This window comes from Fistularia commersonii, chromosome 7 (genome assembly GCF_037954325.1).
Source record: "Fistularia commersonii isolate RoL2024-O1a breed Wild chromosome 7, RoL_Fcom_v1.0, whole genome shotgun sequence".
NCBI classification, from domain to species: Eukaryota; Metazoa; Chordata; class Actinopteri; order Syngnathiformes; family Fistulariidae; genus Fistularia; species Fistularia commersonii.
Window position 1 is genome coordinate 4,916,658 of NC_141290.1, and position 14,566 is coordinate 4,931,223.

At 46.5% G+C, this 14,566-nt stretch overlaps 2 protein-coding genes across 2 annotated transcripts; one reads left to right on the forward strand and one right to left on the reverse strand.

The window, feature by feature from the left end:
- Positions 1–403: 403 nt before the first annotated feature.
- Positions 404–7,257, forward strand: cep41 (centrosomal protein 41). The gene is made up of 11 exons (XM_086148768.1): positions 404–674; positions 965–1,028; positions 1,126–1,173; positions 2,013–2,074; positions 2,181–2,250; positions 2,814–2,958; positions 4,859–5,025; positions 5,104–5,171; positions 5,300–5,414; positions 5,529–5,750; positions 6,077–7,257. The coding sequence occupies exons 1-11, from the start codon at positions 642–644 to the stop codon at positions 6,229–6,231; spliced, it is 1,149 nt and encodes a 382-aa protein (XP_086004894.1). The 5' UTR covers positions 404–641; the 3' UTR covers positions 6,232–7,257.
- A 228-nt stretch (positions 7,258–7,485) lies between these two features.
- cpa5 (carboxypeptidase A5) lies at positions 7,486–13,574 on the reverse strand. Its single transcript, XM_086149268.1, has 12 exons — positions 13,437–13,574; positions 12,507–12,709; positions 10,961–11,042; positions 10,269–10,403; positions 10,092–10,196; positions 9,916–10,017; positions 9,741–9,842; positions 9,541–9,651; positions 9,108–9,198; positions 8,556–8,755; positions 7,898–7,982; positions 7,486–7,728 (listed from the first exon to the last, which is right to left on the reverse strand). Exons 2-12 carry the CDS (start codon positions 12,569–12,571, stop codon positions 7,541–7,543), a joined length of 1,266 nt encoding a protein of 421 aa, XP_086005394.1. The 5' UTR covers positions 12,572–12,709; positions 13,437–13,574; the 3' UTR covers positions 7,486–7,540.
- Positions 13,575–14,566: the final 992 nt, after the last annotated feature.

A 14,566-nucleotide genomic window follows, 5' to 3' on the forward strand; every position in this document is an offset into this window, starting at 1 on the left:
TTATGTGTTGAAATTTTAATCATTTGTGGCGAGGGCGCACACGTTTATTAAAACCGGGGATGCACGATGGAAATCCGCGAGTTACTCCTTCACGTTCAGTGTTTTAAAATTGAAAGTAAAGTAGAAAGTGTAAAAAAATAAAATAAAAAAAGGGCGATAAATTGCGTTCCTATGCGTTGAGGAAGAAGCACAGATGCGACTCAATGTTGCGTTTCAAATTTAAATTTGCAAAATATTGTGAAGGGGGCTGTTGTTGGCTAACTATATGGTGAGGATTTTTGAAAATAAATCTGTTGTTTTATTTCCCAGTTAATTTGAACGCACCGCTGAGGTGGCGCGTCCTCCGCTGCTAGGCAACGATCGAACGCCATGTTTCTCCCCGGCCTTTAGTTGGCGGTCGCGGCGCAGCGCGGTCGGCAAAACCACCGGAGAAGAAGAAAAATGACGTTGCTGTTGGAAACCGTAAACCCAGAGTTGGCGGTTCAAAGCACGCTGTTGCTTGGAAACTGATTTTTTATATATATCGTCGTCTGTTCGATTTATTTGAATACAAATAAGAAGCGCTCCAGGGGAAGCCGCGGCCTCTTAGCTACATCCCGCCGCCGCTCGACGCTCTTTTTTCGGGTGGAGCAAGAGGAACGATGTCATACAACCGGGGAATTGGCGACGTCGAGGTAACGTCAACATTGCTCCTTTATGTTATACAAACCACTTTATCCCACTTATAAATATATGTTTGATTATATAGTGTAGCGTATAACTAAAATTGAACCTGCAACTCCCCTCTTTAATAGCTACCTTAGCTATCAAGCTAAAGTAGTTAGCAACCATCGATGCTAGGATGCACCTGTGAGACGTTTTCTGTCGCGCCCTTTTGGGAAAAAAAAGAGCTTCTCTTGCGTTGTCATTGAGCAAAAAGGAAAAACAAACGAACTAACTAACTAATACCGTGTCTTTGTGGCAGTTCTTGAACAAAAGGATCCCCAAAAACGTCAAGTACGAACACGTCAAAACGAGGCTGGACACAGGTGACCCTGGATCTTCCTTTACTTTTATTTATTTATGTCTCCCCAAAAAGTTTTTTTTTTTAAATAACCTTATCGTCCTGTGATTTTCTTTCGACAGGATGCAGCGCTACAAAGTACATGGAGAAACTGGAGGAGATCAAAAGAAGTGAGCCTTTTTCCTTGCAAACACTGTTATGTGGTGCATTCAATATATATATTTACAATCATAAATATTTTCAATTATTATTCCCCTCCGTGAGACCCGACATGATCCATGCATACTTGAGATGAAATAGATAAAAATCTGGATTCGTAATATCGTTGTACCTCAACCTCAAACCAGTTCCTTTTGGATTCATACAAACTTTCTCCGCTCTTTGATTTTTCACCTGCTAGTATTCGGTCAACACATGTGTTGATTCTTCCAGAAAGCAAGCGGTCTGGAGTGATCTTGCCTAAATTGAACTTATTGGAATTGAGCTGATCTAAATTGTGCTAAATGAATCGGAACGGAACTGAACTGAAAATTGATCTGAACTAAACCATACTGAAGAGCACGTTACAGAACAAGAGCACATTACAGAACCTAAATTAAAACAAAATGAATTGTAAATTGAACTGATCTAAACTAAACTAAAGAGAACTTAACTGTAAATTGAACCAAAGTTAACTGAACTAAACTAAACTGAACTAAACCTTAACTTTAACTGAACTGAACTGGGAATTTAATTCATTTAAACTAGACTATTCTAAATTGAATTGTGATTTGCAATGAATGAAACTGAGCTGAACTTAACTGTGAATTGAACCGATCTAAACTAAACTGAACTTAACTGAACTATAAATTGTGAATTAAAATTATCAGAAGTGAACTGTAAATTGAACTGAACTGTACTGCCCACTTGAAAACGGTAGAACCCTGCGGCGCACTTTTCACTCTCCTCCAGATCCACCGTCTCATCCGAACCCCTTCCTTCCCCGTCTCCCTCTTTCGTCATGTTCCAGACTACAGATATCGGAAAGACGAGATCTTCAAGCGGTTGAAGGTGACGACGTTCGCGCAGCTGGTAAGGAGCAGCGCCTTTTATAAGTGCCCGTTTGTTAAACGCCCACAGGACATTTGAACACCTCTTGAAGAGTTGCCTAATTCTCCCATCTCCTCTTCATTGCCAGGTCCTGCAGGTGGCCTACGTGTCGGACCTGCATGACATTGAGAACGATGGCGAACCGCAACGCCAGGAAGGTAACAAACAGCAGAGCACATTTATTACCGCGTGATTACTAGTTATTTTTAAAGCAAACATTTTTTAGTTACGTATATATAAGTTGTGTGTGAGTGTAGACAATAAATGTTTTTAACATTAGATTGTTTTTCCATTGTCGCTTGGCGTCCCTCGATAAAGTTGGGCCGATTTAAACAGGGCCAAAACAAATCACACAGCACCTGCGGCCAGATTTTACCTTCCATCCCCGTATGATGTCATGGCTTCCCCTTTCACCGTGACATCACAGTGACACCCCAAATCAATGCGGATAGCCCTGTGTGACGTCACACACACACACGCATATCATCCGTACCTCTGTCGCCCCCCGATGGCAGGAATACCGCCGTCTCCTCGCATCTACTACCCCCTTATGACATCACAAGGGGGGAGCGATATAGTTGATTTGATACATCCTGACATGAGAGTCTTTTCGTTTTTTTTTTTTTGGATGATTTCCGGACTTATTTTACAAATATTTAAATAAATTGAAAAGTTAAAAGTGTAAACAATGCGGATTCATGTGCGCTCCTCTGCCCTGCAGATGCTCTGATAGCGACGCCCGGCGCCGAGATGGAATCTCCACCTGAGCACGCCAATGGCTCCTTGCAGGCATCGCCCCGGACAGATCGCCAGGACGCCACCGCCACCAGGGAAACGTGCCCCACCGCCAGGTCCACGCTGCTCAGGTACTGGCGATATATGCCCGATGTGGCACTGTCGTGTAGGTTTATGGTGCTTTGAAGGACCTCAGTTAAGTCATGGGCACTTTGGTTGAAAATGAGAGAGCAGCTGGTTTATATCGGGTCACATTTAGTTCTAAGAAGTGTCCAGCTTGTTTTGCATTCCAGGAACCAGCCTCTTGCATGGAAACCCTGTATTAGTTTTGCACCTTAAGCACCATGCTCAAAGACAAAAAGAGAGGAAGACGATATGGACAGCATGGAGAGCAAAGTGACATTCATGTTCTGCATGGCCGGAATAATATCCATGGACTATCAAATGGATTAAAGCGCTTTTAACTTCCCCCTGCACCCCTTTGCAGTGTGAAGAACCCCAATGTTAGCTAACTCAAGCTCTGGAAACCCCTCTGGCAGCTCTGCTAGCAGGCCAGCAGAGCTCGTGCCTCTTCGCCGCTCCATGTCACTCCGCTTCTGTCCATTTTTGTCACAACGAAACGGCCAACCAGTGACCACAGTAGTTTTTCAAATTGGTGCACTGCAGCTTGCAAGAAGTATATGGTCATTGGCGTGACTTCTGAACCCCACGAATTAGCAAGCACCGTTGAAACATTCATGTCTCAAAGTAAGCGATAAAATGGTTCAAGGAGCTGAGGTCCACGGTTCCTAAGCTGTCCGATTGCACCGAAGAAACAATCTTGTTCTTGGAAAGATTCTTGGAACTGCGGAAAGCTCCTACAATGCGAAAAGGGGTTACAAAACCCGAGAAACCGCCAATGAACAAGTAATTCCCCAGAAACTTGACTCCAACGGAGACCGGAGACATTCCCCTCTGTTGCCATAAATGGACGGAAACTTCAGTAACTTCCAAAAAGGCGCCCTGGTAGGAACGGCTCAAGCCGCAAAAGGGGGGCCGGGATGCTGCACAGTCAGTGTAATTTAACATCCCGCGTTAAGAGTTCTGGCTCGTTCCATGAAATCCAGAGCCAATCGCAATGCCTTCACTCTTTGTAAGTGAAAGGGGGTATGATCCCCGCCATGGACAAGGTAACCTACCTCTCGTTTTGGGGGGGTACAACGCAGGACCCAGGGTGGAGCCCTTAGGTACGCCACATTTAGGCTGATACAATGGGGTCCGCGACATGGAGTACTTCATTGTACTACTACTCAAACTGGCATCAAAAGTTCCGTTATTTCCCCACTATTGAGCACACCTGAGTATGAGCCCCACGGGCTGTAAATAAATCAATCAATATATAACTGTGTACATATATAGTCTGTACTTGTCTATTAGTAGCAGGTGTCCACATTGTAGCATGAGATATTTACACAGAAAGATGTTAGAAACTTTTTTTTTTAACTTTAATTAAATACATACTGGAAATTCTTTTTTCCCAAACAGCGCCTGTAACACGGCTGATGAAAAAGATTAATAATATGTAAAACAGGGAAAAGTCCATCCATCCATCCATTTGTCCTACTCCAGCTGATCACTACCTTGGTCTTCCTCCTGCACACTAAAGCTATTAGAGTCGTCTTCTTCCGTGTCTGAATTGAACGGCCTCAGAATTTCGTGGTAATTTCATTGTTCCAATGTGGCAAGGCAAAATGTTTTGGTGGCATGAAGCTCATTAGCTAAAAAAAATCCATAAATCAGCTGTATCACTGTTTAAGCCGCAGTGTTCAAAGCGTGTGAAAAAAGAAGTGGCTTATTGTCTGGAAATTACGGTACTACAACTGTTTTCATACCGCAGACCAAAAGTATAAGTTTATTCAGTCATCTATTCTTTGTTTTGCTCCTGGCGTCGCCATGGCAGCAGACTGATTAGGTCAACCCAGTTCTTCCTAGTCTTCTTCCTTTCCCCCTCCATCTTTAATTGATTTCAAGTATTTCCTCTCTGCCCCTCAGCGTTATCAGCGGCATGGGCGAGCTCAATCTGGACCGGGGCCGCCACGGGACGCCGGAGGGGCCCGTCGCCGGCACCGATTCGACAGAGGGGCCGTACCCGGACTGCCCCTACCTGCTGCTGGACGTGCGGGACCGCGAGCACTACGACTGTTGCCACGTCATCAGCGGTATGCTGAGCGGAGCGGCCGCCGTCTGACCCGCCGCACAACCTTCGCCGTCTCACGTCTGTTTGTTATTCGCCGCAGCGCACAGCTTCCCGGCGGTGACCTTGTCCCGGACCGTGAACCCCTACACTAGGGATGTGTTGGAATATGTATCCTTCCTCACTGTCAGGGGACTTCTTTTTTTTTTTCATTACTTTTTTTCTGTAAAGAATTGAAGCAAATGCCACTTGTCTGCCTACAAACGTGTCCTACCTTAGCTAGCCGCCGCCGCACGCAGAAAAACGCAGCCGGCAAGATCATCATCGTGTACGACGAGGACGAGCGGCTGGCCAGCCAGGCCGCCACCACCATGTGCGAGCGAGGCTTTGAGAACCTCTTCATGCTATCTGGAGGTGAGAGGTCACATGACAGCACCCTTTGGCTCCGCCCACACAAACATGGCGGCCCGCCTGACTTTAGCTGTAGTTTTTATCCCAGTAGTTTATTTCTTATTCTCTCCACGTCAGGTCTGAAGGTCGTTGCACAGAAGTTTCCAGAAGGCATGACGACAGGCTCCATTCCGACTTCCTGCCTTTCGTCACCCACGACGGCAGGGAGGAGGCGGTGCCCGCCGCGGCCGCCCCCGCCATCATCGCAGGCGGCAGAGCGGCGGTGGCGGTTCACACAGGAGGAACTGGACAAGATCCAGGCGCGGCTCGACGAGATCCTCCTGGGCAGCAACTGTAGCAGTAAGAGTCCGATCGGCTGTGCGCGACGCCATCTTGTGTCTGGCCGCCCATAGACAGGAGAGCGCCCCTGCTAGCATCCCATTAGCCTTAGGCTATGCTAATAGTTGAGCTGCTCAAAATGCAATAAGACCAAACTAATAGAGCCTGGAGCATTCAGACAGGAAGTTTATCCCATGGGCGCCATAGTTGTAGTTTCCTGATTTGGCAACTAGAAACAACTCCACCTACACCTGACTTTGCCTGTATCCAGGTTGCTTATTGTTTTCTAGCAGCACGTGTCCTGTAGCTTCCTGTCCCCATCCTTACCTCGTGTTCTGTTGCCATAGGCCGCGCGTCCAGCCGGATGTCCAACACCAGCTCCCAGTCCAAAAGCTCCAGCGCTCGGAGCCGAATGAGCTCCTCCTCCTCCGGTGGCGCAGGAAGAGGGGACGCTGCTGCTGCTGCTGCCGCCAGGGTTCACACCGGCAGGCCCTGGAAATGAAGGAAAGAAAAGGAGCCGCTGTTGGAAAAACCCACGGACACACTTTAAGACGAACCCTCTGAAAATACAAGTCATGTCTGGTTCATCCGTCCGTCAAACATGACCCTGAGGAAACACACCAGAGCCAGTATGTGTGTTTCCTGTTTTAAAGAATACACACACACAAATTCATTGGACTAGTATTTAACCCCCCCCACAGCCCGTCCCGTGATTTTATTTAAAAGTGTGTGTGTGTGTGTGTGTGTGTGCGTGCGTGTGTGGACAAAGCTCTGACTGAGCTGTTTGCACTCAGATGAAGTCGACGTATTCACTGTTTTGTTTTTTTTAATATCATCACACATCACAGCCTTACGTCACATGGTTACCTTGGACAATGTCGTCATAGCGACGAGTCCAGAGATATTGTCATGTATTTTTTGATTTTCAAACCGACGCCTCACCTGCAGCCTACTGGATTGATTTACGTGTGCATGTGTGTGTGCGTGTGTGAGAGAGAAAATCAATCAAGTTACTGTAATTGCACTGATTTGCCGGAGCCTTTTCGTCAACTCGCTGAGCCCCCTGGTGGCCGTGACAGGAACTGCATGTGGATCTGTGAAGCGTCTGCTGTATGGTTTCTATCATATAATTATTTATTGATAAATAAGTCAGGGTGTATGAACAGTCCCCTAAAATTATTTTGGAAATAATGAATGTGGAGAAATCACAGGAAACGTTGTGACCTTGGATGAAGATTATAGGTTGAATAAATGTCATTAAATGATGAGATTTTAATTTTTTAAATTTCTTGTGTAAAGTTACCCCTATATTATGATTAAAAAAAAAAATACCCAAGGAGAAGCCAAGCGGCCTTTTTTTCTGTGGCGACTTGGGCTCTTCGCGTGTGCGTGTGTTTGTGTGTGCGTGTGTGTGTGTGTAAAAGTCCACTTGTGTGATGGCAGGATTATTTTTTTACTTTATCTGAGTGTTTCTGTCAGTTTAATACAATAATCTTCCAGTTGCTGCTATGAACAATGTCACTCTCGTGCAAAGCTTGTGAGAGTTTTTGTGAAGTAATAAAAGACTGAGATGTAATTCTTTTTCTGCATTAGTTGCGGTTATTACAGCGTATTTGTATTTTTCTTTTGTAATAATCATGTAATAAGCAGATAATAGTGTAACACCACACTGCTTCATGAGCAAAATCTTGTGATGGTAATATGGGGTCACGCAAGGTCACGGCTCAGACGAACACAGAAGCACAAGACACTCGGAGAAGCTTCAGATTTTATTCTGGTATTTGGTGCGTGGGCTCTGATTGGCCGGCTGCTCAGTAGGGGTTCCGGTAGGCGTGTTCCATGATGGCCATCAGGGCCAGCCACGTCTCCTCCGCCGTGGGGATGATCTGATTGGCCGGCAGGATGAAGCCATAGCGGCCAGTGTCGCGCAGCTCGAAGGTGTAAGAGTACTTGATGCCCTGGTCGTAGGTCCAGTCGATGGTGCTGCCGCTGGCCTGGTCTGAGAACCACAACGGGACCAGAGGAGCTCTTAGGATCTGTGGCAGGTTCCACGATGGAACCTTCTAGAACTTTAAATCGGCATCTTTCCCAAGCTAACATTCTGTTGTAGTCGCTGGTCTCATATACAAATATGTGTGTGTAGAAGGTTGAGGTGAACTGAAACTCACAGATGGTGGAGATGATGCTCCCGTATCGGTAGCGAGTTCCGTAGAGCGAGGACAGATCGGCGACGGCCCTGGCGGCAAGCTCGTGCTGCGGGGGGGAATCACGGTCTTTTCATTCATTCATCGTCCATACCGCTTTCCGTCATTTCTGTTAACCCTCCGATATTTAAATTCCAACGTGAAGGAATACTTGTTAACGTCGAAATTGACATTCGAGCCAATCACAGCTTAATCTTGACAGGTCGGCTGTCAGTCGATCACAGGGCCATGTACGGAGACGTCCCAACTGTTCACACCCGCAATGTAGAACTACCTAGCTGTGAGCGCTAACCTTTGCGCCGCATCTACTTATATCCATTTTCTCAAAACGGATAGATATTCGAAATGATCAGAGCACGGCGCCTCGTAGCAGGAAGGGCCCCGGTTGGATTCCCAACAGGGGGTCCTTCCTGTGTGGAGCCTCCATGTCCCCCTCCATGTCACACTAATTGCCAAGAGAGGGGCAATAGTTGTATGTTTTTATATGTGGCAGGATAAACCCCACCTGCTGTCCAATCACAACTGTGATAGCCCCCCCAGTGACCCCGAGTGCCGGATAAGTGGTATAGATCATGAATATTTTAAGTGATGGAATGGTGGATGGGTCGAGGGTGGGGTTTACCAGCTCCCTCTGGTCCTTGGTGGGGTTGCGGGTGTAGCCGTAGGGGTACAGCAGCATCTGCGAGTAGGCGTGGATGGAGACGAAGGCCTTGACGTTGCGGTGCGACTGGACGAAGTCCACGATGGCCTTGACCTCGGACTCGGAGTGCGGCTTGGGGCCGCGGTACGTCTCGGAGCAGGGGTTCCCACTGGCGCCGGCGCCTGTGGGTGGGCGGGGATTTTGTTTATGCGAAGCAGGAGAAGAAAAAAACTCAAATAGCACTTCAGGCTATCCATCAGCGCTGGAGCGGTGGATCGATTTGAATGGGACTCCCTTCTTCTGCTGTCAATCAAAAATCTTTATTTTCATCCCCCCCTTATTCTTACGGTCATCCTGATGTTTTGAGTAGCTCGAGTGACTTTTCAGGTCTTTTGCCACGTTTTAATCCGCCCTTTGTGTTCATTTTTAGCTAATTTCAAGCACCTGATTGGTTCGTCGATGCGAGGGAAAACGGCAAGAGGCCGTAAACGGTAATCACGATTAGCGATGGGATGTCGTTTGTATGCACATCACCTCCGAAAGCAGCGTCCCAGTTCCTGTTGGGGTCGACACCGACGCACCTGGAGCCGGAGTTGGGCTTCCTGGTCTTACGCCACATCCGGTTCTGGAAAACCATCGCAGGTAAAGAACATCGGCATGTCAGAAAGGCTAGTAATCACCAGGGGAACCGGCTTAAGGGTGCACGGAACCACAGTACTGCAGATCGTTAGTTAGCTCGCTAGCTACCTTAGCGTACAGACCCATGGCCATCCAATTCAGACACATCCTAGCTTTCATACGTTGTGACTTTTTGGCATTCACTTCATCAGGAAATAACAGCGTCAAACCACAGGACAACCACACATTACCGTAGACAGTCATTCATCATGGTAAGCTAACTAGCCAAGCGTCCTGACAAAAATGGCGAGTTTCCCGAAGCGCTCCTCTGATTCCAGAGGGGACTCACGCGGACGTGGGTGTACTCGAAGCCGTCTGGGTTGGTCACAATCTCCAGAAAGATGTCCATGGAGTTGAGGATGGCGGTGAGGGTGGGGTCATAGCCGTAATCCGTCACAATCTACGTGTGGCCATTGCGGCGGGACAAAGCGCAAGTGGTCAGTCGCCGTGGTAACAACGCGATAGGGGTTGAATAGATGTCGGAAGTACCTTCTTGGCGAACCAGGTGCCGCTGGCCTGGGTGACCCACTCTCTGGAGTGGATCCCGGTGTCGAGCCAGATGGCAGGCCGGTTGGATCCACCTGTGCTGAACTGGGGCGCAGAGGGGATGCAGTGAGTTTGTGTGTGTTTGTTTGCGTGGGTGTGTGCGGTTCCCGTCCTTTACCTTCAGCACGTTGAGGGGACGGCCCTCGTAGCTGCGACCAATCACTACCTTGCTGACCAGGTGGGGGTTCTCCGCCACCAGCATGTCCTGGAAGGCGTAGATCTGGAACAAACACACAGCTGATTCTTTCAAGGCACGTTCTTAACTTTGCTATGCTAACTGAGAACTCTACGAACCTCACTGAGGGTGTGGTAGGCGCCATAGTCAAAACCATCGGAGCTCCTGGGCTGAGGGCGAAGGGCGGCGGTCCGCATCGCCTTCTGCTCCTCCTCTACGATCACCTGGGGAGGGAAAAAAACCCAAGGTGAGCTCAAGCATACACTCGCCAGAAACACAGCTCTGTGATCGCATACCTGCAAGTCCTCAATCATGATGGAGTAGACGATGCTGTTGGTATCCAGGAAGAGCTTGACATCCTGGAGGCTGTGTATGGGAACCCTGATGTCCACGGGGACTCTGGGTTCAGACAGGGTTCCCCAGAAATCCAGCTAATTTAAAAAGATTTTGACATTCATATTAGCATTTAGCCTAATTTCACAATCATCGTCCCCCCTCCAGGGCTCACTCTTAGGGCCGCTTCAGTTTTAGCTAGAACAAATGTGTTCACATTTCTCATCACATCCTGTCAAAACTGCTTCTTGGACTAAATTTGTTGCTTGTAAGTTATTCTCTTTAGTGTCGGGGCTGCTCCCCTTATCGTCCGTGCTCACTTTTGATAAAACAGCAGAACTTAAAAATGAAAGTCTTGAATTTGAATGTGTGAAGGTTTTCTCAAGTTGGCGTTGCTCTGATACATTTCTTATCAAGAATAGAACTTTATTAATCCTGAAGGAAGTTATTTTGCTAGAAGGCTCCAACATTACATATATTCACTAGTAACATGATATTGATTTTATTGCCATCAGGGAATCAAATGACATATTAGTTGTCCCTTGGGCTCAATTCTGGGGCAACTTCTATTTCACTCTGAAATTTTTCAGGGCTCATTTCTTGCCACTGTCCCCGAGCTCAGTGTCATATCGGAGGATTCCTAAAGGCGGCTGACCTCATACTCATCGGTGTTGGCCATCTGATTGAGAAAAGACAGCTGGATCTCATCCTTCGGCAGGATCCGAAGGACCTGGTGTCTTTAGGAAAGAGAGACATTGGCGTAACGTTATAAGTTGTACAATCGATTACACAACCCGGGTTGCCCCACCTGAGGGCAGCGTGGTCACGCAACAGGAACCAACAGACCAACGTAATGTAAAATAGTGACTTTAAGAAACAAATAAGTTTTTGCAAATATACTTGGCAATATTTACTTTCTTTGACTAGTATCTATTTTATCAGAAGGACTGACTTAACAGTGACCCCATGGGTGGCAATGAGACAGAATACAAAGTGCAAACTGAGGAAACCCGCCAGAAGCTGGATGGCTTCTACTTTGCTGCCGACCCTGGACGGATGTGGCAAGGCCTGCAGCACATCACGGACTACAAGTCCCCCACTGGCATCAGCCGCTCAGCAGACAGCCTGCCGGACAACCTCAACACCTTCTATGCCTGCTTGGAGACCCCTAACAACATCCCTTGGGAGGGCCTCAGAGTGTGTGCCAATGGGCTGGCTGATGTTCTCACCTCCATCTTAGACCTCTCCTTCAGCCAGAGCACCTTTCCCCTCACTGCTTTGAGAACGCAAACATCATCCCCTCTCCCCAAGAAGAGCCCACCCACCCGCTCACATTGCTTGTAGCAAGCATACCGGACACCCTGACCCCCGCCCCCTGCAGTATGCTTACCAACCAAATAGGTCCAGCTCAGATACCCTAGCTCCTACCAACACCTACATCAGGATACTCTTTGTGAACCACACTCCACCTACAATACGGTATTCCCCCAAAAAACAACCCACAAATGTCTACCCTTGGCCTGCACCCCACCTTCTGTGACTGGCTCCTGGACTTCCAGTCTGTCAGGATGGGCAATAGGACTTCAGCCAGCATCATCACAAACAAGGGCACTCCTCAGGGATGCTGTATCCTGTACAACCTGTTTCCCCATAACTGTGTCACCCCTCACAAAGACAGCACTACCCTGAAGTTTGCAGATGGCACAGGGACGAGGACAACAATGTCACCCTCAATATGGAACAAGATGAGGGAGATAAGAGTAGACATGAGGAAGGAGAGGGGATTTTACCAACCACTGTCCACCTGAGGTGACGAAGTAGAGAGCAATTTTAAATACTTTCTGAGGAGGCTGAGGAAGTTTGGCATGTTACAGCTGTATTCTTGAGAGCATCTTAGCCAGCTGCTTAACTGTACGCTTCAGCAGTGCCTACGTCTTGGACAAACAGTTGCAGTGAGCACAGAGCACCAAAGCTGCAGAGTCCAACCTACACTCTATGATTTTGCATACCCAAAACTTCCCTCGACTTTTAACATCCACGCTTTCTTTACTTTTCAAATGACACTAAACACTTTGAATCTTGAATCTATTCGTATTGAATTTTCACACACACAAAAAAAAATTGACACCACCTTTGTTACGAGAACCCGGGAATCGATGGAGGCGAAATGATAAACTAGAAGGAACATGAAGCGCTCTCACCCGTGAAACGTCTCCTGGCCGCAAGCGACCGCGAAGAGAGCGACCAACGCGATGAGGCTCCTCATCCTGAATGACGTGCTAAGCTGCGAGTTGGAACTCAGGCTTTTATTGACATCGGCCTTCACGTGCTCCGTTCCGCCCAAGGTGATGGGCAACGTGGCGGCGGCACCTGGTAACTTTCCCACAGTGACCTCAGGGCCCCCCTGACAGAAAGAGGAAGGAAATATTGGTTTAAGTCACTGTCGCTTCTACTAAACTACTAAACAGACTGTAGCGGGCGAAAAACTCAGGAAACTGAACCGACATCAGGATCGTGAATCCGCCCAGTCTGACCCCAAACTCATTCTTGTTCACTTTCTGTTTTTAATTTATTTATTTTTTTGCAATTTAGTTGCTGCCATGGTTTGGGGTTGTTCCTGAATTTTATATATTTTTTTATTATTGATGGTTCTAAATGACGGATAATTAGAAATAAATTAATAAAAGATATTTAAAAAAGAATTAATTTAATGGAGCGAATAATTCAAAACAATAAGTAAAAGTCAATGGAACCAAAAAACTAAACTTAAAGTGTCTGAGTATGTGTTTATTTGCATGCGCGCACGCATGTAATTTGTTGTCATTTTTGATGTCGTCCCGTTCTTATTCATTGTACTTTTTCTTAGTTTGTCTTTTTCGATTATCGATTATTTTAGCAAAGAACAGTAGAACAAAACCAGTACTATCACTAACCAGTACCAACCATGGAACAAAAAACAGTACTAAGTGTCCAACTGCATGTGTGTTTGTTTGCACATGTGTGTTTGTATTTGTGTCAATGTGTGTGTGTGTGTGTGTGTGTGTGTGTGTGTGTGTGTACTTGTGTGTTGAGCAACAAGCTGATATGAGGATTATGCATAGGAAAAACAAAGAATCGGACACAGCGAGCACCTGCTGGGGTGTTTTCCAACTCACACACCGAGATCCTGCTGACGTGTCGCCGAATCTCCCATCTACCGGAAGGCCCCCCAAACGCACCGCCGCCGTCCCGTGGAAGGACTTTCCCTGATTGCGATCTTTAGTTTTCTCTCAAACCGTGGGCATCTCACTCTGTCATCTCGAGGAGGAAGAAGAAGAACATGAATGACAGGAAATCCGCCCTCCGTTTTTGACGTAAAACACAGACGGAGATTCATCTTCTGCAGAAACAAACAGAACCGCATCGTCTGCAAAGAAGCAGGGATGTTTGACTCCAGTCCTGCACAGGAGATCCATCTTTCCCCTCTAAATCTCAGGGTCACATCTGAAACCACATTTTATGTGAAACACGGGATATTTGATGAGATGTCACAGTTTTAAGCTCAGATTAAGATATTTTTAATCCTGTAACACCCTCTCATCCACAGGTCATATAGAGACATCAAACTGAAAATGTGTCAAAAATAAAAAAAGGAAATTAAGTCATGCACCAAGAGTATATTTTATTTGATGAAATAGTGACAGTTGACAGGATGAGACACAGAGGGGAAGTTGATAACCGCACACTTCCTGTCCACTTACATGTACGTGTCTTTGAACATGCAAACATTTCCAGGGTTATTGATGAGCTTCACATCCCTGTGCGCCCCTTCGTCTCATTTGTTTGTCAAGAAACATTGAAGGCTGTTGAATTAAGACTATCCATCCATCTTCTGCTATATTTAGAATGAATATAATATATAATATATTGCATATTATGATATAAATAAATAAAAACGAAAGTGACGAAGAAAGGTCCATCACAAAACAGGAAGTAAGGAAATGCAAGCTGCGCCACGTCTTCGATTGCAAAACCCTAAAACTTAATGTACTTGCTCCTTTTGAGGGGATTGAGTATTTTAATTTGTATTTCATCAGGGAAATTATTGCTATATTTTGTCATATGATATCCTTCTATTTGTTTGTTTCGTTTATGTTCAGCATTGAACAGACAACTAGTGGTGAAAGTAAAACAAAATTTGAGCTTATGAATAGTAGAAAGTTTCAACTCCTCCTTTTGCCTCCGTAAGCTGAACAAAACACTTAAAATCAGTCAACATCGA

Coding starts and splice junctions, on each gene's coding strand:
- cep41 (XM_086148768.1), top strand. CDS start 642: ATGTCATACAACCGGGGAATTGGCGACGTCGAG. Junction 5,026..5,103: donor CTGTTGCCACGTCATCAGCG/GTATGCTGAGCG, acceptor TATTCGCCGCAG/CGCACAGCTTCCCGGCGGTG. Junction 5,415..5,528: donor CCTCTTCATGCTATCTGGAG/GTGAGAGGTCAC, acceptor TCTCCACGTCAG/GTCTGAAGGTCGTTGCACAG.
- cpa5 (XM_086149268.1), bottom strand. CDS start 12,571: ATGAGGAGCCTCATCGCGTTGGTCGCTCTCTTCGCGGTCGCTTGCGGC. Junction 11,043..12,506: donor GGCCAGGAGACGTTTCACGG/GTGAGAGCGCTT, acceptor TCTTTCCTAAAG/ACACCAGGTCCTTCGGATCC. Junction 7,729..7,897: donor GAGCATCATCTCCACCATCT/GTGAGTTTCAGT, acceptor TGTGGTTCTCAG/ACCAGGCCAGCGGCAGCACC.